The 23,719-nt window shown below is 49.1% G+C and overlaps 1 protein-coding gene across 1 annotated transcript in view; it reads left to right on the plus strand.

Annotated features, from left to right (window-relative positions):
* The window catches only part of LHPP (phospholysine phosphohistidine inorganic pyrophosphate phosphatase), a 136,103-nt gene that overhangs the window by 17,605 nt on the left and 94,779 nt on the right, over nucleotides 1-23,719 (plus strand). The window contains exons 3-5 of the mRNA XM_032608227.1: nucleotides 3,062-3,215; nucleotides 11,879-11,942; nucleotides 12,912-13,004. Coding sequence (XP_032464118.1) covers nucleotides 3,062-3,215; nucleotides 11,879-11,942; nucleotides 12,912-13,004 — 311 coding nt within the window. The remainder of the gene's footprint in view (nucleotides 1-3,061; nucleotides 3,216-11,878; nucleotides 11,943-12,911; nucleotides 13,005-23,719) is intronic.

The following is a 23,719-nucleotide window of genomic DNA, read 5'->3' on the forward strand; positions in this document are numbered from 1 at the left end:
GGAAAAGAGCCCCTTGGACCCTCAGCGGGGAGTTTTGCTGGGACAGAGAGGAAGGAGCAGTATTACCTGGTGCCTTCTGAATATTTAAAAAGAAGAGGGGGCTTCCCTGGTGGCGCAGTGGTTGAGAGTCCGCCTGCCGATGCAGGGGACACGGGTTCGTGCCCCGGTCTGGGAGGATCCCACATGCCGCGGAGCGGCTGGGCCTGTGAGCCATGGCCGCTGAGCCTGCGCATCCGGAGCCTGTGCTCCGCAACGGGAGAGGCCACAACAGTGAGAGGCCCGTGTAACGCAAAAAAAAAAAAAAAAAAAGAAGAGGGACTTCCCTGGCAGTCCACTGGTTAAGACTCTGCACTCCCGATGCATGGAGCGCGGGTTCAATCCCTGGTCGGGGGACTATGATCCCACATGCTGCGCGGTGCGGCCAAAAAGATAAAAAGAAGAGACATAGCAACGCTTCAGAATCCAGGACACTTTTCTTTAGTTGCACTGAGCCTTCTTCCCTCCTTTGCACTTGGTGTTTTGATTTACCAACCTCTGGCAGAGACAAGAATGCTCTTCCGCCTCCGGACAGGGGTGGGCCTCCCAAGAGATGGAGGGAGCTCCCTGGAGGTCCGGGTGTCCAGTCCACGACTCTGGCGCCAGTCGAGGGCGACATGCCCAGCCTTTAGAAATCATGTTTCTCCAAATGCTTCCACTGTGATCTAGGATCCCTGCCAGTGTCTTTAGAACAGGTCCTTAAAGAAACAGAAAAACTTAAGAAAGAAAATCCTCCCCTCCCCAGGGTGAAGGGGAGAGGGAAACTCAGAGTTTGCCTTGAAGGCATCGTTCATCAGTGAGTCCAACAGGCAGATGTTAGAGCTTGAGAGGCTGAAGGGCAAGCCAGGTGCCCTTCCTCACCTGTAATCCTGCGTCTGTGTTTTCCATAGGTGTACCTGACTTTTCAGACTTTGAATCTTTTTCAAGTTTTATTGTCGATAAATCTTCCCCCCAACATTTTATTACGAGAATTTTCAAATGTACAGCAAAGCTGGAAGAATTTTACTTGGAATATCTGTGTGCCCTTAACCTTGATTTTTACCAGTGACATTTTGCTATATTTTCTTCATTATATATCTACCCATCCCTCCAGCCATCTATCCATCTTTATCTTTTTGATGCATCTCAAAGTAACTTGCAGGCATTGGTACACTTCCCCTAAACACTTCACATCGTTAACTAGAGTTCAATCTGTTTAGTTTTTTCTTTTCATGTAAAATTTACATGCAACGAAATACAAAAATCTCAAGTGTACTTTTGCTGAGTTTTGAAAACTGCACACATTTGTGTAACTCAAACCCCTATCAAGACCTAGAACATTACTGGGACTTCCCTGGTGGTCCAGTGGGTAAGACTCCACGCTCCCAATGCAGGGGACCCGGGTTCGACCCCTGGTTGGGGAACTAGATCCCGCGTGCATGCTGCGACTAAGAGTCCGCATGCCGCAACTGAGACCCAATGCAGCCCCCCGCAAAAAATATATATATTATATATATATATTAAAAAAAAAGACCTAGAACATTACCATCACCCCAAAAGTTCCCTAAGGCCCTTCCCTATTAGTCCCCATCCCCAACCCCTATAGAGGCACCCACTGTTTGGATTTTTTTCCATTATAGATCAGATTACTGTGTCTAGAATTTCATATAAATAGAATCACACAGCATCTAGTTTTTGGGGTTCCCAAGACCACCCTCAGGCTTGATGATTTGCTAGAAGGACTCACAGGACTCAGAAAAGCTGTCCTACTCACAGTTATGGTTTATTACAGCGAAAGAATACAGATTAAACTCAGCGAAGGGAAGAGATGCGTGGGCAGAGACCAGGAGAATCCAGGCGCGAACTTCCGGGGGCGTTGTGCTGGGATGCACTTCATTCTCCCGGCAGCGCGATGCGTGACAGTACGCCTGAGGTGTGGTCACCCAGAGAAGCTCACTGCAGCCTTGTGCCCAGGCTTTTTATTAAGGGTCAGTCAGGTAGGCATGCAGCGCCCGTGTGACTGACCTTGGCTACTCTGTCTCCAGGCCCCCAGGTGTCAAACGGATGCAGCATGGCCCAGGGCCCCAGACACACGAAAGCACTCTTTCCAGGCAGGATATTCCAAGGGCTCAGAGGTGATCTCCCGGGAGGTGGTGGTGGGCCTGATCTGAAGACAGCCTTTCTTTGGATGTGCAGGGTTTGAGCAGCCCAGGCCTACTGAGTTAACCGTTCCTTGTGTGCAGGGCTTCTTTCACCCAACATACTGTTTGGTTGCATGTGTCAGTAGGTCTTTTCCTCTTGATTGGGGAGTGGCATTCTATTGAGTGAACATCCCATGGTTTGTTTATCCGTTCCCCTGTTGATAGATACCTGAGTTTTGGGTTTTTTAAAATTTATTTATTTATTTATTTTATTTTTGGCTGCGCTGGGTCTTTGTTGCTGTGCATGGGCTTTCTCTAGTTGCGGCAAGCAGGGACTACACTTTGTTGCGGTGCGCGGGCTTCTCCTTGCCGTGGCTTCTCTTGTTGCACATCACGGGCTCTAGGCGCATGGACTTAAGTAGTTCTGGAATGCAGGCTCAGTAGTTGTGGCTCGAGGGCTCTAGAGTGCAGGCTCGGTAGTTGTGGCTCACGGGCTTAGTTGCTCCGCGACATGTGGGATCTTCCCTGACCAGGGATCGAACCCGTGTCCCCTGCATTGGCAGGTGAATTCTTAACCACTGCATGACCAGGGAAGTCCCCTGCCTATGGTTTTGAACTAAGGGAACTTCTGGGGTAATGCTGGTGTTGGAGTGGGGGTGCCAGGGGCGGGCCCATCATCTTTCAGGATCCTAACACACACTCTGTGTGGAGCCAGAATTCCTTCATCTGTAAAATGGGAATAGCACCCCTTCCTTGCCCACCTCTCATGTCAGCTTGACGATCAGAAAGAGCATCTGAGAAAGGGCCGGGCAGATGAGGCAGACACAGGTGTTCCTGGAAGGAGATGCGAGGTGGACCATGTCAGCCAGGGCTTTATCCTTCTCTCTCTCTCTCCGTCTCACCAGGAGTCCGCTCGGAATTTGATCAGATCGACACGTCCAACCCAAACTGTGTCGTAATTGCAGATGCAGGAGAAGGCTTTTCTTATCAAAACATGAATAAAGCTTTCCAGGTGCTCATGGAGCTGGAGAATCCTGTGCTCTTCTCACTGGGAAAAGGGTAAGTCAGCTGCAGGGAGAGTCATTTATGGCCACTTTGGGTCATGCTCTGTGCGTCTCTGACTTAACAGAATCAGCAGAGAAGATGGGAAAAGTGGGTGTGGGGTGGATGCAGGGTGACTCCTTCTTCCTTCCCTCCCCTTTTCTTGCTTTTTTTTCCCCTTCATTTCTATCTTTTGATAATTTTTGAGGAAATTCCCTGTCTTTAGGAGCTGGTTGGTCAAGCTTCCCTGCGGGTCCGAGGCTGGAAGAGGCCAGGGGCAGGGGAGGGTCACTGCAGAGGAGACCCCTGGAGATCTCAGGGGCCTGTGTTGACTGTCCTGACTTTAGGTGCATTTTCACAGGATACAGCACAAGACTTGGATGGATTGGGCCAAGGGGGCACCTAAGTAGTAGAAAATAGGCTCGAGGGCCTGTGGGATGCTCTTGTCCGGGCCCCATATCTCTGGCCGCACAGCACAGTCTGTGTAAAGTTGTGATTTTGTGACCAACGTTTTTGTCCGAGTCTTCAGCCTGAGCCTCACTGTCTCGTTTAAAAAACCATGTTGGTTATTTTTCTTACCATCTTTTACCACCAAGACAGCACATATTCACTGAAGAAAAATTAGAGAATACAGATGAGCAAAAAGAAGAAAACAAAAAGGATTTCCAGTCCCACCGCATGAGAAAACAACTGTCAATGTATTGATATACGTCCTTCCAAGTGGTTTCCTGTGCAGAGAGATCATTACACATGCGTGTATTTACATCAGTGTCAAACTTGACCTACTTCTGTCACCCATTTTTAGTTGTTCACCAAACATTTTGTGAACCACTTTCCATACAATAAGTAGATGTCTCTGTGGTGAGGTTATTCCTATCAATTGTTTTTACAGTTTTTTGGTTTTTTTTTTCTGTGGTACGCGGGCCTCTCACTGCTGTGGCCTCTCCCGTCGTGGAGCACAGGCTCCGGACGCGCAGTCTCAGCGGCCATGGCTCACGGGCCCAGCCGCTCCGCGGCACGTGGGATCCTCCCGGACTGGGGCACGAACCGGGGCGCGAACCCGTGTCCCCCGCATTGGCAGGCAGACTCTCAACCACTGCGCCACCAGGGAAGCCCCTACAGTTATTTTTTAAAAAGTAACTCTCCTATAGTTATTGTAACCAACGCCTGCTGATGGACGTTTGTGTTGTTTCTAGTTTTCTACCAAAGGAAGGCTGTGATCAGTATCTTTGATGTGTATTTTTGAGGTTCTTAATGTATGTTGCCAAGCTGCTTTCCAGAAAGCTGTGCAGATTTATTCTGCCCTCAATGGAAGCAACACTAGGATTTTAGAACCATGAGGATGCTGTGGAGCTCTATCCCAGCTTCTCGTGCGGGGCAGGAATTCTGTGGCCGTCTCTGGGGGAGCCTTTCTCAGTTTAGGTGCTTCTGGTGATTGGGAACTTGCTTTCTCTGCCTGCTGAGCAGGGCAGCTATTCCAGGTGACACCAGGGGGCTTTTTATCTGGCCGCCAGCCATTGCTAAGCACTTTATGTAGTTCCATGTTTAATTCTGACCACAACACTGTGAGCTGTAGGCAGTGTCATTGCCATTTTACAGATGGGCATATTGAGGCATAGAGAGGTGAAGTAAGCCATGGTCCCCCCGTCTGTAAGTGCCAGCATGGCCAGGAGTGCCCTCCAGAGCCTGTGCTCTGTCGTCTCTAGGCTACAGTCAAGAGCAGACATTTGGTCCGCACAGATCTTAAATTTTTTTGAGGATGTTTTAAAAATTGGGAGATTTTACGTAAAATAACCAGATTTCTGGATCCTTTTGAGAAATCAGAAGATCTGGCAGTCCTGGCCCCACATTCCCGAGGGCACCGCAGCTTGGCTGGAACCACTGGTCCGTTAGTTCCGGTGCACCACGGACCTGACCATGTCCTCCTGCCCCTTCTCCGAGTGTCAGAGTTGGTTGCCCTTCATCTTGTACCAATTGTTGTTTTTCTCATAGGAGAGAAATATCTTTTCATGGCTATGTCTCTTTCAAAATAGGCAAATGAAAGATTTAAAGAAAGAGAAGAGAGGATATACTTCTTTTCGGAGCTACAAATACTCTAGTGTGTTTTTGATGAAAATAAAATGTGTCCTGTATTAGTCAGTGCTCTCCAGAGAAACAAAACCAACAGGATGTGGAGATGTATATACAGACAGTCCATGACTTAGCGATGGTTCGGATTATGATTTTTCGACTTTGTGACGGTGTGAAAGCTCCGCACGTTCAGTAAGAATCAGACTTCGAATTTTGAATTTTGATCTTCTCCCGCATGCAGTATGATGCTCTCTTGTGATGCTGGGCGGTAGCAGCAGGTGGCAGCTCCCAGGCAGCCACTCGACCACGAGGGCAAACAACGGATACACTTTACGACCATTCTGTACCCAGATCACCATTCTGTTTTTCAGTACAACATTCAATAAAATACATGAGATATTCAATGCTTTATTATAAAATAGACTTTGCATTAGATGATGCTGCCCAGCTGTAGGCTAATATAGTGTTCTGAGCACATTTAAGGTAGGCTGGGCTAAGCTATAGTATTTGGTAGCTTGGGCTTATTAAATGCATTTTTTTTTTTTTTTTTTTTTTTTTTTGTGGTACGCCGGCCTCTCACTGTTGTGGCCTCTCCCGTTGCGGAGCACAGGCTCCGGACGCGCAGGCTCAGTGACCATGGCTCACGGGCCCAGCCGCTCCACGGCATGTGGGATCTTCCCGGACCGGGGCACGAACCCGTGTCCCCTGCATCGGCAGGCAGACTGTCAACCACTGCGCCATCAGGGAAGCCCTAAATGCATTTTTGACTTACAATATTTTCAACTTATGATGGGTTTATCAGGACGTAACCCCATGGTAAGTTGAGGAAGATGTGTATATAAAGAGAAGTTGATTGTGGAGTCTAGGTATGTCCAGAATTTGCATAGGCCGGCAGGCTGGAGATGCAGGAGAGAGTTGCAGTCTGAATGCCAGGCTGTCTGCTGGCAGGTTCCTTCTTGCTCAGAGAGCTCAGACTTCGTTCTGGTTGTGCCTTCAACTGACTGAACGAAGCCCGCCACGCTCTGGAGGGCAGTCTGCTTTGCTCAGGTCCACTGATTTAAATGTTAATCTCACCCAAGAGACATCTTCACAGAAGCATCCAGAATACTGTTAGACCAAATATCTGGGGAGCTTGGCCCAGCCAAGCTGACATAAAATGAACTGTCACAGTCCCTTCCAAACCTTACCTTCTTCAGTTTAGGTCATTGCAAACCACAGAACCTGGCCTGCTTAATTCTTTTACACTCCTGGCTTGGTCCTGTAGGCATCCCTGAAGTTACCAACCCCTCACTAGAGAACAACACAATTAAGGAGCTCTGTTTTAGTGACTTCCCTGGTGGTCCAGTGGTTAAGACTCCACACTCCCAACACAGCAGGCACAGGTTCGGACTCTGGTTGGGGAGCTAAGATCCTGCCTGCCACACGGCGGGGCCAAAAAAAAAAAAGAAACTCTGTTATAACTCATTTATGTTAAAATTTTTTTCTTTAAAATTGTCTCTAATTATTAAAAGTTACTATTCCAGATAAGGGGTAGTAGTCAAAATAGGTATGTTGTTGAAAACGAAAAAAAAATGAGATCAGTTTCTTTTAGCTTTGTAATTCTGTAACAAATTCAACAGTAGGCAAGTGTCTGTTTTCCAAATAAGCAATTAGTGGGGTCTCTAGCTGCTGGGGATTCTGGCTTAGGCTATGGGTTGGGTACTCAAAAATCAGAGAAAGGGACCAACAGCTTCTGGGCCTAGGTCATAGCTTCCTGGGACAGCCCAAGGAACCATGAAGAGCTGCTGTCACATCCACGTGGGGGTCATTGATGGTGAGGGGCTGTCCTCCACTGGAGTGGGGCTGTGCGGAGTCCCCAAGGAGGCAGGGTGGCGGGGGCACTGGGGCACAGTGTCCTCCTAGAAACGGTGTGATTTACATTTGGCATCTGTTTGGACCGAGAGTGGGAATTGCCTTTGTAATTTCTTCTGTCATGCTGCCCTCAGAAAATTAAGCTGTTTACGCGACAGCCTATGGAAGGTTAATGGCTCTTGTGGGAAAGGTCAAGTGGTCATTTTGAAGGGAGTTTGTGCTGCGTAATCGGAAGGGCAGAAGAAATAAAGCATAAAATCTATCTGACTGCTTCTCTCCGGCTTTTCCCTGTCTTTCCAGAATCCACAGTTTCTTCTTTGTGGCCAGAACACTTAGGTTCTCACCAGACCTGCTGTTGCTTTTATTATGCCAGTAACAAAAGATAAATATATCAGATCTCTTGTGTTTCGGGAATAACCTGGGCCTTTATAATAATAAAAAAAAAAGTTAACTTAGGTGCTAGTATTTACTGTATCTCTAAAAATGTTTTCGGCTAACAGATGGCCTTCAAGGTGACTTTTTTTTTTTTTTAAATTTTATTTATTTTTTTAATTTATTTTTGACTGTGTTGGGTCTTCGTTTCTGTGTGAAGGCTTTCTCTAGTTGCGGCAAGTGGGGGCCACTCCTCATCGCGGTGCGTGGGCCTCTCACTATCGCGGCCTCTCTCGTTGCGGAGCACAGGCTCCAGACACGCAGGCTCGGTAATTGTGGCTCATGGGGCCAGCCGCTCCGCGGCATGCGGGATCCTCCCAGACCAGGGCCCGAACCCATGTCCCCTGCATCGGCAGGCAGACTCTCAACCACTGCGCCACCAGGGAAGCCCCCAAGGTGCCTTTTTGTTTTCCTGGATGAAGAAGAAATAAAGACAAATTCTGGGCACTATAAAAACAAGGCCAGGGCTTCCCTGGTGGCGCAGTGGTTAAGAATCTGCCTGCCAATGCCGGAGACACGGGTTCGAGCCCTGGTCCGGGAAGATCCCACATGCCGCGGAGCAACTAAGCCCGTGAGCCACAACTACCGAGCCTGAGCTGAGCTCTGGAGCCCATGCGCCACAGCTACTGAGCCTGCGCGCCTAGAGCCCGTGCTCCGCAACAAGAAAAGCCACCACAATGAGAAGTCCGTGCACTCAACGAAGAGTAGCCCCCGCTCGCCGCAACTCGAGAAAGCCCACACGCAGCAACAAAGACCCAACGCAGCCAAAAAAAAAAACCCCACAAATACTAAGCTCTCCAATTTTGATTTACGGAAGTCAGTTTTTCCTTTAGGTTCTAAAAGTCAGTGTAGCAAAGACAGGGTTTTAATTGCGTATTTTCTGCTGCATGTTCAGTTCTTCCCACCAGAACTAAATTTAAATTTAAGAAAGCGCAGGTATCTGTCACTCTGGAAAAAAGATTTGGGGGGAGGCTGAGGCGGGCAGAAGGGGTGCCGCGTGGGTGTCCTCGGGAGGCCTTACCGAGGGAAGGGGCCCCCAGCTCCTGCCGCCTCCACGCCGCTCCGAGCTGAGGCTGCGCTGGGCCAGAGGACCCTGGAGCCCTCAGCTCCAAACAGAGCTGTGTCTATCGCGACAGAGAGGCCTGTTTTATAATTGTTTCCTTGGTGCCTGGCTAAGCCTCTCCTATGCCGGCCACATTCTTTTCCTCAGCTCCATCCTCCGTGCCTGGCTTGCTTCAACATGCCTGTCCTCGGGGAGGCCGTCCCAGTCCGGCCCCTCCCGCAGCGGGCATCTCATGGGGGGCCAGGGGACGAGACGGTGGCTCCCTGAGAGCCTGACAGACCCCTGTGCGCCTAGAGCAGCGTCCGGCCCTTGGGGCCCTCAGCAGGGTGCCGAGTCCAGGAGGCTCCGGGCCTGGGCTCTTGCATTCCTCCCCCTTGACCTTCAGGTCTCAGCTTTGACGTGTCCTCTGGGCCACCTCCCCGCCTTCCTGTCCCCAGCCTGTCCAGCCCTCCTCAAGCAGAGTGCACAGAGCATGGGGTTCCACCTGTTGTCACCCATGTCCTGCCCTTTTATATTTGTCTGTGGACTTGTCTGCTTCCCCCCCGAGACCGAGAGTCCCTGGGGAGCAGCCTGGGTCTGAGAGCGTCCCCTGCAAAGGGTGTGGGGCAGCTGCGTCCTAAATGTTTTGGGGGACTGAGTTAGCGGATGTCACTGCCCCCCGGCAAGCCCAGGCCTCAGCACCCGGCATTTCCCTCTGCCTCTTGGGCAAATTTTGCTTTACTTGGCCATTCCTTCAAACCCTGGACCTAGGAAACCCTGGACCCATGACCTGAGGAAAGCGTCATACCAAAGTAGTTGATCGTGGAAAAAGAAAAGGAAGCACTATTTTGAGGCTGTATAAATGCAAAATAGATGTCCAGATTTAAGATAAATGAGATTAGGGACCTCTAAGCCTGTGATTTAGGGTCACTCTTTAAAAATGGGAGCATTGGCAGGTCCTAGCTTGGTAAGCAGCGGCGGTTCTCTCTTGGCTACCAGGTACCTTCCTGCATGTGTGTGGTATCCCAGCCGAGCCACATCCTCGTGGCACGGCCCCAAGAGCACAGAGCCTCGGAACCTGGCTGAGAGGCCCAGGGTCACTTGGAGACCGAGTCCTGTCGTGATGGGAGATGCCCTCATGGCGTCAACAGTTGGGCTCCAGGCTCTAATCCACCCGACAGGAGTGAGTAGCAGGGGACCAGCCCTTGCCAAGGTCAAGGGTTTGGCTACAGCCCTGCAGCCCAGCCTGCGTCCAGACGGAAGCTTCCAAGGTGGACAGTGGAGGATTCAGGGTGGGAGAGCGCTAGTCCCACCTAAGCACCGGGTGAACGCTGCGGACAGCAAGGCTCCTGCAGCCTTGGAGGCCTCAGGTGGGCCAGAGAGGGACAGGCAGAGTCCCTGGGAGCCGCAGAGCTGGAGGAAAGGCACAGCCCTGGGGCAGCTCCCGAGCTGTGCTACCATTTCCAGTAGTCACACAGCAGGCTTCAGCTCCCACAAACTGGAAAGACCTGTGTTCATCCTTTCTTCTCCAGCTCATATCTCTTTTTTTAAAAAATTATTTATTTATTATTCATTTATTTATTATTTTTGGCTGCGTTGGGTCTTCGTTGTTGTGTCCCAGCTTTCTCTAGTTGTGGCGAGCGGGGGCTACTTTTCGTTGCGGTGCGCGAGCTCCTCATTGCGGTGGCTTCTCTCGTTGTGGAGCATGGGTTCTAGGTGTGTGGGCTTCAGTAGTTGTGGCACGTGGGCTTAGTTGCTCCGTGGCATGTGGGATCTTCCCGGACCAGGGATGGAACCCGTGTCCGCTGCGTTGGCAGGCGGATTCTTAACCACTGCGCCACCAGGGAAGTCCCCCCAGCTCATATCTTATTACCCATCTCGGTCTGGGTGAGCAGTTATTTATAACAATATTCTCTAACATTTTTGGAGCAGTCTCTGCGTGCCAGGCATCATGTTAGGGACTTCGCGTACATTATTTTGCTCAAGCCTCACAGCAGCCCATAAGGGTAGATACTGGAGTTTCTTTTTGCCCATTTTACAGATTAGGAAACCGAGGCCCAGAGGGCTTAAGCAACCCAAAGTCCCACAGTTAAAAAGAAGTGGAAAGAGGATTTGAAACCCTGAGGTCAGCGTGCTTCACTAGCCTTCTCTTTGCTTTTCCACATACATGTTGTTTATTTGTATCGTTTTTTTAGATTCCACATATAAGTGGTATCATATGATATTTGTCTTTCTCTGTCTGACTTCCTTCACTTGGTATGATCATCTCTAGGTCCATCCATGTTGCTGCACGTGGCATTGTTTCTTTTTTTATGGCTGAGTAGTACTCCATTTTGTGTTTGTGTGTGTACATATATATGTGTGTGTGTGTATATATATCACATCTTTTTTATCCATTCATGTCTGTGGACATTTAGGTCACATACATGTTATTTAACGTCTCCCAAATTTGAAGGTTGAGGGGAGGGAGAAGGGTAACTGATGTGGCGGGTCTGAAAACATGGTGACAGTCCTGGGTTTCCGTTAACCCTGTCTTCAGAGCAGCACAGAGTCAACTACCTTCTCACTTTACAATCGAATGGCTTTGCTCAGAGAGAACTGGGCTTGGTCACCGTGTGTCCCAAGGGGTCTGCGTGTGGCCTTGGGTGGCCAGGCAGTGGCAGCTGGGCCTTAGCACAGCGCTCACAGGAGGGAAGATGTGAAACCGTCTTGCGAGGCCCTGCTGTGAGCCAAGCCGTCTTGGCCCCAGTGAGATGGGGAACAGATAGTTGTCTTGTCCTAAAAGCATCTGGCGCCTGGAAGACCTGGCCCCTCTCCTGACCTCCAGCTACTAGGAGATGCGGCAGGTTGCTGTGGAACTAATGGAGTTTTCTTCTCCAGGCGGCAATTAGGGGTTAATTATTAGCAATCAGGGGTTCACCACATGCTCTGTGGACCAGCTGTCCTTTCGAGAACACAGGTCACTTGTGTTTCTCTGTGTTAGCAACTGGATCCAGCTGCCCCTGGGGTCCCCCACTGTGGCGAGGTCCCCACGAGGCTGGCAGCAGGGGGCCGTTCTGACTGAGAGTTGCTGACTCACCGTCTCTCCCCCTCTCGTCCAGGCATGGTGGCCACCGCTGGGCTCTGTCGAGCTGACCTCCGTCGGTCATTCTCAGCGTGGTGTCTGGACTGACCCTGGCCGGTGACTCAGCTCTCTTGAGCTCCAGAACCGGGACAGGGCAGTTTCTCTTGGCACTTCCCAGGCCCCTGGGCTCAGCTCCCCTCGTCCCCTTCTGCTGTTTTCTAGACGCTACTACAAGGAGACCTCTGGCCTGATGCTGGATGTTGGTCCCTACACGAAGGCGCTTGAGGTACCTGCCCTGGGTCTGCCCGAGCCCTCTTCACGTCTCAGGACCCTCGGGGATGTTTCTGGCGTTTCTGGAGAAGAGGGTGTGCTCAGTGTTCTGAGTGCCTTCTATGTTTTCCAGCTCGCCCCCCCACCCCACCCCATTTGAGGCTCCAAGCCCGGCTCTCCCCCTCCTCTGGAGCTTGGCCTCTCGGCTGCCCTGGTCATCACTCTGCCCCCGAGTCTCTCCCTCTCCTCCCCACAGCCCGTACTGCCTGCCGCTGACCCCGCTGGCCCTCCCAGCATGCTCTGTAGCTCTCCTCTCGGATTCTTGGCTTCTGGATGTGTGTGAGCCTGCCTCATTCCTGACCCTCCTCTGCAGCACCCTGAGCTTGATGTGTCCTGATTAGACTCCTTCCCAGTTCCCTCCTCGAGTTTCCAAGTCTGGGCTCAGATGGGGCTCCCGCTCTGACTCACGCCTAGCCAGCTGCCCCAGCCCGGGCTCCCGGCCCAGGTCAGCCCATGTCATGTCCCGTACTCACCGCTACATTGGTCCCTGCCTACTCGCACTCAGGTGGGAGGGACGGACAGGCTGGCGGATGGGGCCCTGGACCTTTTCCCCTGGAGGGCCTATGACAGAGCTGGGGGTGGTCGGGGGAGAAGGGAAGGGAGGAGAAGCAAGAATGCAGATGAGAGCACTGTCGGGGTGGCCTGCTGTGGACCGCCTCCTGCTGAGGTCCGGCACTGGGGCAGGTGGCAGGGTGCCTGGTGGTGGGTGCCCCCAGCATCCCGGGCAGCCCGATGTGGAGTTGTGACACTTGCCTACGAGGTGTGCCTCTCGGCCCATGTGTCTTGCCGTTTGGAGGTCCCTGGCCTGCAGGTGCACATTTGGGGCATCTCTCCTTGATTCCCCGGAGGGAGGATTTCACTGCAGAGCAGGTGTTCACCTGTACTTGCTCCCAAACCCATGCCATGTCCTTCTGTCTTTCCCCAGTATGCCTGTGGTATCGAAGCTGAGGTGGTGGGGAAACCTTCCCCTGAGTTTTTCAAGTCTGCTCTGCGGGAGATGAGGGTGGAAGCCCACCAGGTAAGCCAGTGGGTCCTGAAGCACGTGTGTGGGGGCAGCTATTGAGGGAGGCCCAGAGTGCTCCCGGGGCGGCCTCGGCGCCGGAGATGGGTTTGAGGGCTCAGGCAGCCTGCGAAGGTTCCCTCTCGCCCCCCGTGAGAGCTGATCTGACTGGAAAGAGGGAAAAAGACAGCAAAGGAGGCCCATTGAATGTTTTCCACCTGGTTAATTAGTATCAGTATAAGAGTGAGAAAAAGAAATGCCTGTGGCTCTTTTCAAGCGACTTTTGTTTCTTCTCTGGAAGGATGAGGATTGACAAGTCCTATCAATGTATTAAAAATATTTCATGGAAAGACAGTGCACAGCAAGACGAACATGTTGGAGTAGAATCATACATCTGGCCACCTTAACATTGTAACTGTTTTTGAGACACGTTGCCTTCCAAACATACATCTTAAAAGGAAAAAAGGCAGTTATGGTTTTAGTGTCCCCAGTGCCCATCCTCCCACCTCCCCTTCCCAGGTAGAGTGAGTTGGTCCCGTCCGGCCGGCGGGTTCCTGATGGCATTGTTGAAGAAACAGTGGGCACGTGTCTGCCGGCGGTCAGGGCTGTCCTGCTGTCTGTTTTGGATGTGGCACCAGGGGACAGTGTCAGCACCCTGTGGTGAGGCTGGTGCCCCCAGGATCGCCGTGCTGCTCCCTTATTCTGGGACCAGAATTTCCCATGTGTGTTCCAGTCTAGAGCACTGGTCTCTCACGGTGCTTAGAGAAAGACAGCACAAAGCCATGGAAGTCTGGAACCTCTGCGCCCAAACCTCCCCTGAGATTCACAGATGCCAGAAAATACAGTTCTCGGGGGTCCCCAGGAAACACCTAGAAAATGCCCTGTGAGGCTGGTAGAGAGGAGAGGCTTGTGTTTTGAATGTGTGAAGACTACAGGAATAAATAACTTGGTTTTCATGACTTCATTTCACAGTGACAGTTTTTTAAATTTGTTTTATTGTGACAAATTCCAAATATATACAAAAGCAGAGACAAGGAAACAGTGATTCTCCTCATATATCCATCACCCAGATTCAACAGTTAAAAGATTTTGTCACATTCCCTTCTTCTATCCCATTTCTTTCTCTTTAAAAATTTACTTTTTTTTCTGTTGTATTTTAAAGCAAATCCCATTTTTTTTTTTTTTTTTTTTTTTTTTTTTGCCGTACACGGGCCTCTCACTGCTGTGGCCTCTCCCGTTGTGGAGCACAGGCTCCAGACGCGCAGGCTTAGGGGCCATGGCTCACAGGCCCAGCCGCTCCGCGGCATGTGGGATCTTCCCGGACCAGGGCACGAACCCGCGTCCCCTGCATCGGCAGGCAGACGCTCAACCACTGCGCCACCAGGGAAGCCCGCAAATCCCATTCTTAATGTTATCTTATCCTTTCAAATTATAGTGTGCCTTTCAAAAAAAGATGGTTGTTTTTGCCCATCATTAATGCATTTTTGACAATGCATTAAGACATCTAACCGTGGCAAAAAAAAAACCACACAAAAAAGCTGTTCAGCCTCATCACTCATTCAGGACATGCAAATCAAAACCACAGTGAGATCCCACCTCACACCCACTTGGATGGCCATGATAATTTTAAAAGAAAAAGGAAAATAACAAGCATTGGCAGGGATGTGGAGAAACTGGAACCCTCATATAGGAATACTGGTAGGAATGTAAAGTGGAGCACCCACTATGAAAAACAGCCAGTATGAAAAACAGTTCTGTGATAATTAAATGTAGAATTATCGTATGACCCAGCAATTCCACTCCTAGGTGTATATCCAGAAGAATTGAGAACGGGTGTTCAAACAAAACTTACACGTGAATATTCATAGCAGCACTATTCACAATAGCCAAAAGGTGGAAATAATGCAGATGTTCATCAACAAATGAATGGGTGAACAAAATGTGGTTTATTGTCACCGTGGAATATTTCAGCTATGAAAAGAATGAAATACTGATAAATCCTACCATGTTTATGAACCTTGAAAACATTATGGTAAGTGAAAGAAGCCAGTCGCAAAAGGTCACATTTTATATATTTAACATTTATATGAAATGTCCAGAATAGGCAAATCCACAGAGACATAAAATAGATTAGAGGTTGCCAGGGGCTGGGAGTATGGGGGAATGGGGAGTGACTGCCCGTGGGTATGAGGTCTCCTTTTGGGTTGATAAAAAATGTCTGGAACTAGCTGGTGGTGATGGTTGTACAACATTGGGAATGTACTTAATGCCACTGATCTGTATACTTCAAAATGGTTACATTGGTAAATTTTATGTTATTTATCACATTGAAAAAAAAAACCAAACCAAAAAAACTCTACCTAACAAAATCAATAGTAATTCCTTAGTATTATCTAATACCAGTCCATATTTAAATTTTCCTGGCTGTCTCAGAAATGTCTTTAATGTAGATTTAAAAAAAAATCAAATCCAAATAAGGTGGTTTTGTGTTTTAAACCTCTCTTTTTAACATTTTTATCATGGAACATTTCAAATATCTGTGCAAATTGCGAGAGTAACCTCGTAAGCCCCCAGGTACCCATCACTGAGCTTCAGTAATTATCAACTAATAAGCACTTTTAAAAATTGTTTTTAACTGTTCATTCTGAAGCAATTTCCCACGTACAAAGAGGTTGCAAAAATAGTACAGAGAATTCCCCTGTGTCCTTACTGCAGCTTCCCCAAAGGCTAACATCTTATGTAACAACCACAGGACAATTATAAACTCAGGAAGTTAGCCTTGATGCAGATGTTGACTAGCCCAGGGACCCTCTGTTTTTGGACACGTTATATTTGGTGTCACGCCCCCTAGCACCCTTTATTCTGAGCAGTTCCTCAGTCTGTCTTTGTCTTTCAGGACTGTGGCAGTTTTCAAGAGTACTAGCCAGTTCTTTCGTAGAATGTCCCTGATGTTCCCTCATGATTTAATTTCAGGTTATGCATTTCTGGCATATGTAATTCTGGTTATACATTTCACAGACAGTGCCGTGCCCTCTGGTGTGTCCCATCAGGAGGCATGTGCGGGCGCCCTGCGCATTATAGGCTGTGGTCACTTTGATGCCTGTCGGAGGTTCCCATTTCTGCACTGCAGAGTTACTGTTGTCCCTTTGTGACTAATAAGTATCTTATGGGGGAATACTTTGACACTGTGTAAATATTCGCTCTCCCGGCATTCTTTTCCCCTCCTAATTGCAGCATCCTCTTACCTGCAACAGTTGTCACCATGGTGCCAAATGGTGGTTTTCTACTTCCATTGTTCCCTCTATATTTATTGATTAGCATTTACTGTAAGAGAGAGCTTTCCTTTTTCTCCCATTTACTTTTTTATTTATTCCAACATGTACTTAAGGATATTTGTTTTATTCCACGAGTCACAATCCATTCCTGTTGTTACTTTGTTGCCCAGATTGTCCCCTATTTGGCCATTGGGACCACTTTGAAGGTTAATAACCCCTTGTTTAATCTGTGCTCCCACCTGCTCCTCTCACCTAGATTATTTTGAATCATCTCCCAGAAATCATATCATTTCATCTGTAAGTATTTCTAAGTGTCTCTAAAAGATAGGAATTCTTTTTAAAAACATGGATGATGCCATTATCACAACTACGTAATACTAACAATAATTCCTTAATATCATCAAAAATCCAGCCATTACTCACATTTCCCTGATTGTCTTACAAGTGTTTACGTCGTCGCTTGCAGTTTCTTTGAATCAGAATCCACATGAGGTCCTCGCATTGTGATTGGCCGGTGTGATTCTTAAGTGTTTTCTAATCTATCCATTCCCACCCACCCGTGCCAACCCCACCCCCGTCTCCCTTTTGTACTCCTTGCAGCTTTATGGAGAAGAAGCTGGCTTGTTTGTCCTGTAGAGTTTCCCACAGTGAGGATTTTGTTGATTGCGCCTCAGTGGTGTCCTGTCTCGTGCTCCCCTGTTCTCCCTGCTTCCTGAATGTTGATAGTTAGATCTAGAAGCTTAGGCAGAATCTGTTTCAGTTTTTTTGATGACTGCTTTCTGGGTGGTGTTGTGGCCTCCCTTAGGAGGTTCAGAATGTCCGGGTGTCTCCTTCGGTGGCGTTAGCAGCCATTGGTGATTGGTGCGTTAACCCCATTCATTCATTAAGGGCTGCAAAATGGTGATATTTGAATTCTGTCATTCCTTTTCCATTTCTTCTCTGGATTACCTCTGGATAGGAAAACGCCCCACGAACTATGCGTTCCCCTGAAGTACAGTTCATATAGGAAACTACAGATAAATGCCTATTTCTTTCTTGTTATTTATTAGTTTTCAGAATGATTGATTCTCTAACACCCTCCCAATACCTTGGAGGTTTAAAACTACATATATGACTATAAATAGACAAAAGCATATTTGACGTGTTCCAATCCATTGCAGTTATTCGTATTCAAAGTACTGCATCTTTGACCAGTGGGAGCCTCTTCCAGCTGCCCTCTGAGTCCTGTTGTCCTGACCCCAGAGGTCTCTGAGGTGCTTTACTCCTGTTATGACAGGATAACACCTGCCTTGCACACTTCCTGCCCTAGGCCTAGAGTCTGCCATCCTTCCAAGGAGCCACGCTTACCTTTAGTGGAAAATAGTATTCAGAAACCATAGTCGGGATATTAACCGTTCTTACTGTTATTGGGTTGGTCATCATTTCCAAGACTTAGTCTACAAGGGTTGAAAAAATATGTATCTTTAAAGATGAAGTGCAGGGCTTCCCTGGTGGCGCAGTGGTTGGGAGTCCGCCTGCCGATGCAGGGGACGCGGGTTCGTGCCCCGGTCTGGGAAGATCCCACATGCCGTGGAGCGGCTGGGCCCGTGAGCCATGGCTGCTGAGCCTGCGCGTCCGGAGCCTGCGCTCCGCAACGGGAGGGGCCACAACAGTGAGAGGCCCGTGTACTGCAAAAAAAAAAAAAGAAAGATGAAGTGCATAATGAGTTCATACTGAAACTTCTTTTTTTTTTTTTTTTTTTTTTTGCGGTACACGGGCCTCTCACTGTCGTGACCTTTCCAGCACAGGCTCCGGACTCGCAGGCCCAGCGGCCACGGCCCACGGGCCCAGCCGCTCCGCGGCACGTGGGATCCTCCCGGAGCGGGGCACGAACCCGCGCCCCCCGAATCGGCAGGCAGACTCCCAACCACTGCGCCACCAGGGAAGCCCCATACTGAAACTTCTGATCCAGATTTAGGCCTGTGGGTTTTTACTGGATCACCCATCTTGTGTCTGTATTTCCTTTTTGCCATGTCAAAAATCCTGGCTCACGAGAATGCCGACATAATCATTTGTTTTAGCCCATAATACACACAAGAATCTTGAATCTCAAAAACATTATGCTGTGTGAGAGAAGCCAGGCACAAAAGAGTGGGTGCCACCACCAGTTCTATCAGTGCCACCAAGGCTGGGTCAGGGTTGTGATTGCCGTGGACTGGACTGTGAGACACAGCATCACTGTGGCTGCTGATTCCTAAATATGATAAGGCTGATTACCGGTGCTGTTCAAGATTTCTTTTTTTGACAGTTCTTTTTTGGCTTAGAATATATCCCTCTAGAGATTTACAGCCAAAATACTGTTTTTAAAGCTACCATCATTCCGCTGGGTAAGTGTGTCACCAACAGGACCCTCCTTGAAGTCACTTTACTTCCAGTTTTTAAGGAGTTGGTTTTTCAACATTTAAACTTGTTTCGTAGTTATGTAAAAATTCATGTGGTTCCGAAATTAAATCCACGGAACAAGATACATTCAAGGAAGTCTGGCTCCTGTCCTTTTCCTTCTATTGTCTTCCCACCCATCTCTCATCGTAGCCATTTTTATAAATATCATGGCTTATCTTTCCATTTTTAAAATATGACCCACTATGTATACATTTGTATCCTACTTACAGGGTGAATTTGCGAGAGCAAATTCTTTTTTTTTTCAAAGTTTTTTTTTGATGTGGACCATTCTTCAAGTCTTTATCGGACTTGTTACGATATTGCTTCTGTTTTGTATGTTGGTTTTTTGGCCGCAAGGCATGTGGGATCTTGGCTCCCCGACCAGGGATCGAACCTGCACTCCCTTCATTGGAAGGCGAAGTCTTAGCCACTGGACCGCCAGGGACGTCCCTGAGAGAGTAAATTCTTAAGATCATTTGTTATAGAGTGGGAGGAACGCCACTGTTGTAATCTGAGATAAAAATCTGAGTATTTAGAATTACGTAAGCACTGTGGCCACAACCATCCCCCCGGCGCCCCCCCAACCCCCTGCCGTCCCCAATCAACAAAACAAAAAGCTGTCACTGCCTAGAAATTAAGACCAGAGAAACTGAATATTAAGACCTTATCTTTGGTTGTCTTTGTAGAGTTGACCTTGGTTAATCCCCTCCCCCCCTTTTGTTTGTTTGTTTGTTTGGTGTTTTCCAGTTACTTTCACGGTCAGTGTCTTTTACATTCTGAAAGAGAAACTGCGCTCCCCACACCCCAAAGAGGAGCTGAGGCCCTTCTGGGGGTCAGGTTGATCAGGCTTCTCATTTGGCGGATGCCGGGCCGTGCAGTCTGGGGTGGCGGGTCAGGAGCTTGGATTCCTGGCGTGTCGGCTGAGGCTGGGGTCCCTGTGCTGTCCAGGCATCGCGAGCATCTGTGGCCCTGGGTCGCTAAGGAATTGTTTTCTCTGGCGGCTCTGAGCCCACGTGGCAGAGCTGAATCTTATTTACCTGCCACATTATCACGCTGTCTCTGTCTCCCCTCTTGACACACAGTTGAGCGGTGGTTGCATGTTCTTAACACCCCACCTCACCGTTTTTCTAAAATGTTAATTTAGAACATTTTGAAATACTGCTTGAGCCTCGGGATGTGTAGACATTTTAAAGCAGTATTTCAAAATAAGGCCATTTTGAACGAACTGTGTGTTATGCACAAGGTAATAATTCTCTGCTCCTGCTTCTCTCTTTTTAACGAAAAATGGCTTTGAGGGGCTGTCTTGCTGCTGAAGTGCCGGGCTGTGGCAAACCTTAAAATTTTCAAGCTGCTTTAATCAATAAAGTTATCACCAGTCATTTCCCTCGGTAACTGCTTCTTCCCAGATCCAGACTTGCTTCTTGCTGCTGAGGAGTTTTCCACCTGCGCTCAGAATGGATATAACTCCCCAAATCCAATTTTCATTTTAACCTTTCCTCAATAGCCTAGAAATAACAGATTGCTGGTATTACTCTAATAGATTGGAAATTCAAACCTCTTAGCGGTAACCAGGCCCTTTCTAGGATTCAGTAATAAGGCGAAGAATAACATACCTTAAAGGCTACTTCAAGAAATACCTAATTCTCATGCTTTAAGGCTTCCGAATCGGTGGGTGGTTTTACAGCTTCATACTAAAGCCCGAATGATGTGAAGGTTTTGGCAGTTTTCCATAATCATAAGAAATTCCATCAGTTACGAATTGTGCAGGTTTAGTGGAAATTGGGTCTGCTCAGACCAGAGTGTTTAGTCAGCACCAGAAGCCAGCGTGCAGGCAGCCTGGAAGCTGGGGGTGCCCATTTCACAGATGAGGAACCCGAGGCTTCGAGAGGAAGGACCTTGAATACTTTGAGCACTTGTGCTGGGCACACCCAGGATCTGTCACATACCCATTTACTTCGTGAAATCCTTACTCCAATCCGCTGTCGTAGGTACTTTCATTCCCGTCTTAAGGTTAAGGTTAAGGATTTCTCAGCCTCGGCACTACTGACATTTTGGGGTCAGATCATTATTTGTGGTGGGGGGTACTGCCCTCCTCCCCCAGCTGTGAAACCACAGATGTCCCCAGACGTTGCCAAATGTCCCAGGGGAGCAAAATCGCCCCCAGTTGAGAACCAGGGCACTGAGGAGTAGTCACAGGAACGTCTCCTGCTGAAGCCAGGGTTACTCTGCCGCTGTGGGGTGAGGCCAGGACCCAGCCCCCTCCAGGTCTCTGCTGCTCCCCAGTTCTCAAGGAGAGGCCAGCAACACAGCAGAATGCTTAGGTTAGAAAAAGCGTAGTTAGCAGTGCAATATCATTTTCTGTTGTGAAAAACATTAAAATCTGTCTTGTTGGCCCAATATAGAAAGTAAAGTTAAGCAAGATCTTGGGTGGTGAAGGTGAGGACTCTCAGGACAGCCTATCAAAAAAGGGGCGAGGTTTGTGGGTTTATCCAAAGAGGGCCGGGCACAAAACATGGACTTTGCCCCATCATTTTGCTCCCTGGTTCTCAGGGCATTAATTATAGCTGTGGGGTTATGGGGACAGTCTGTACCCTCAGTGGGGAGGCCTTGTGGGTGGGGAGTGAACGTCTGCGTGGGGACCTCCTCTCCCTCAGGTCTGTGCGTGGAAGGCCTGTCTTCTCCCCTTCGTGGGCTGGGCCCTCCGCCTGGCCCATCTTTCCCACAGCGGTGTGCATGGTCTTTGGGTGTCAGTTCAGGGACCACTTGCTGGGACGGTGTGAGCCCCGGGACAGAGAGAACCTGAGCGGTGCCTCAACCAGCCACGGGCGGGGGTTTCCAGGAAATGCCAGCTCTGGGGCTGCCTTGTGCCCCGTCTCGGTCATAAGGGAGCTTTAGAGCCTCATGTCTTAGTTTTCCCTAAGATACTTCCTCCCCTAAAGCCTTTTTAGTAGATTTTATTTTCTTCTCCTCAAAACACAGTTTTTTAATCTGATTGTGAAGTAGCTCATGTTTGTTAAGGGGATGAATAAAGTTCAGAAAGTACAAGGGAAAAAAATGTTCATCCTTCCACTAACCTGCGATGACACAACTCATGCTTAGCCCTTCCAATTTGTTGGTGTCTACATATACTTTTTTTTTTTGGCTGCACTGCTCGACTTGCGGGATCTTAGTTCCCTGACCAGGGATCGAACCCAGGCCCAGCAGTGAAAGCGCCAAGTCCTAACCACTGGACTGCCAGGGAATTCCTGTATATGTACATTTAAAAAGAAAATTATTTATTTATTTGGCTGTGCTGGGTCTTAGTCGCTGCACGCGGGATCTTCGTTTCTGCGTGCAGGGTCTTTAGTCGCGGCATGCAGGATCCTTTTAGTTGTGGCATGAGGGCTCTTTGTTGTGGCATGTGGGATCTAGTTCCCTGACCAGGGACCAAACCCGAGCCCCCTGTGCTGGGAGCCGGAGTCTTATCCACTGGATCACCAGGGGAGTCCCTGTGTATACACGTTTTTAACACAAAATTGGATAATCCCGTATCTGCTATTTGAAACCCAATTCCCGTTCCCCTCCCCCGCCGCCCCGGCTTAATATTGGGAACTATTTCCTTTGTGCGAATTCAGGCACCTCCACAAAGTAATTTTTGTGGCTACAGAGCATTCTGTCATAGGGACCACCGTAATGTTCTTTAGCCGAGGCTACCTTTCATCCCCTCGCTACCGTAACGTGCTTCCCCAGTCCGCTGTTGTTGGACGTTTAGATTACTTCCAATTTCCCTCTTGTACATTAACCCTAGTGAACACCCTTGTATGTATATGTCCTTTTGTATATTTTAAATTATTTTCTTAGAAATCCTAGAGGTACAGTTGTCAGGCCACGATGCACAGCGTTCGTTTCTATTTCAGGAACGCCGTGTCAATTCAGCTTCCTTCCCAGCCGTATATGCAGGTGCTCATTTTCCAACAGCCTCACCAACACCATTGTTTCTTACTTTTTATAAAATAGTTTCCTCGAGTTTTGCTGTGTTGGTATTATTCCTTACGAATGTGTCAGACGGTGGGGGAAATTCCTTAGTGACGAGCCACCTCCGGGTGTCGGAGGAGGCCCGGTTTCTCTGAGCCTGCAGGCTGAGGGTCTAGGGCTCTTCCCAATGCTAGGTGTCATCTCGAGGCCTCTCCAAGTGGGGCTGTCTGTCCCTCGGGGCTGAAGTGCAGGCCAAGCCCACTGCTCTTTCACCAACAGCCCTGCTGTTCGTTGCCCCATGGGGGCAGAAGTGTTCCTCCTGGCAGAGCCCTGGGAATAATCAGAAATTTCGTGAAACGTGGGCTTTCTTGGGAAAGCTCTTTGGCGTTGGAAGTTGCGTTCCAGACGTCGCCGCCTGTTGGAATGGGTTCTGCCCCTGGCACCTAGGATGGCAAAGAGGAGACCATGGCGGGCAGACGAATATTTAAGAAGGATGAATGAATCTGCATTTTGAACCCAAACCAGAAAACCTGCCTAAAGGGCTCTGGTGCCGCCTCTGGCTCTTGGATCTCTGTTCTGTTGGAGTCCGACCTCTTGGTGTGCATCCCCAGCTTCCCTGAACCATATTGCAGTCAGAAAGGAAGTGCAACCCAGACCTGACAGGTAGGGTTTTTTTATTTCCCCTGACGGCGCACCTCTTGACCTCTATCTTCTTGCCAGTGATTTTTTAAATCCTAAATGATTTGGCAATAATTGCTCCTCCTTTCGTGGTTATTGCCCTTCACCGATAGTAAATCTGTGAAATCCCCAGGGGCTGGAACGCGTTTTGGTATGCGGAGCCCACAGGCTGGCCCAGACAGGCTTCACTGCGGCGGGCGGCCGCACACCCACCGGGTCCCCGCACCCTGCCCCTGCCCTCACACGCGGCTCTGGGCTCTGCCTGGGCTTGACCAGTGGCTTATCGTGCAGAACCATAGCTGCTGCTTCTGGTGTTCTTCCTCCGATGGCCCAGATTTCTCTGGTTCCACTTCCGTGGGCCACACCGAAAAATGCCCTCGCCCAGGCAGACCCAGCAGTCTCTGT

This window comes from Phocoena sinus, chromosome 16 (genome assembly GCF_008692025.1).
Source record: "Phocoena sinus isolate mPhoSin1 chromosome 16, mPhoSin1.pri, whole genome shotgun sequence".
Classification (NCBI taxonomy): Eukaryota; Metazoa; Chordata; class Mammalia; order Artiodactyla; family Phocoenidae; genus Phocoena; species Phocoena sinus.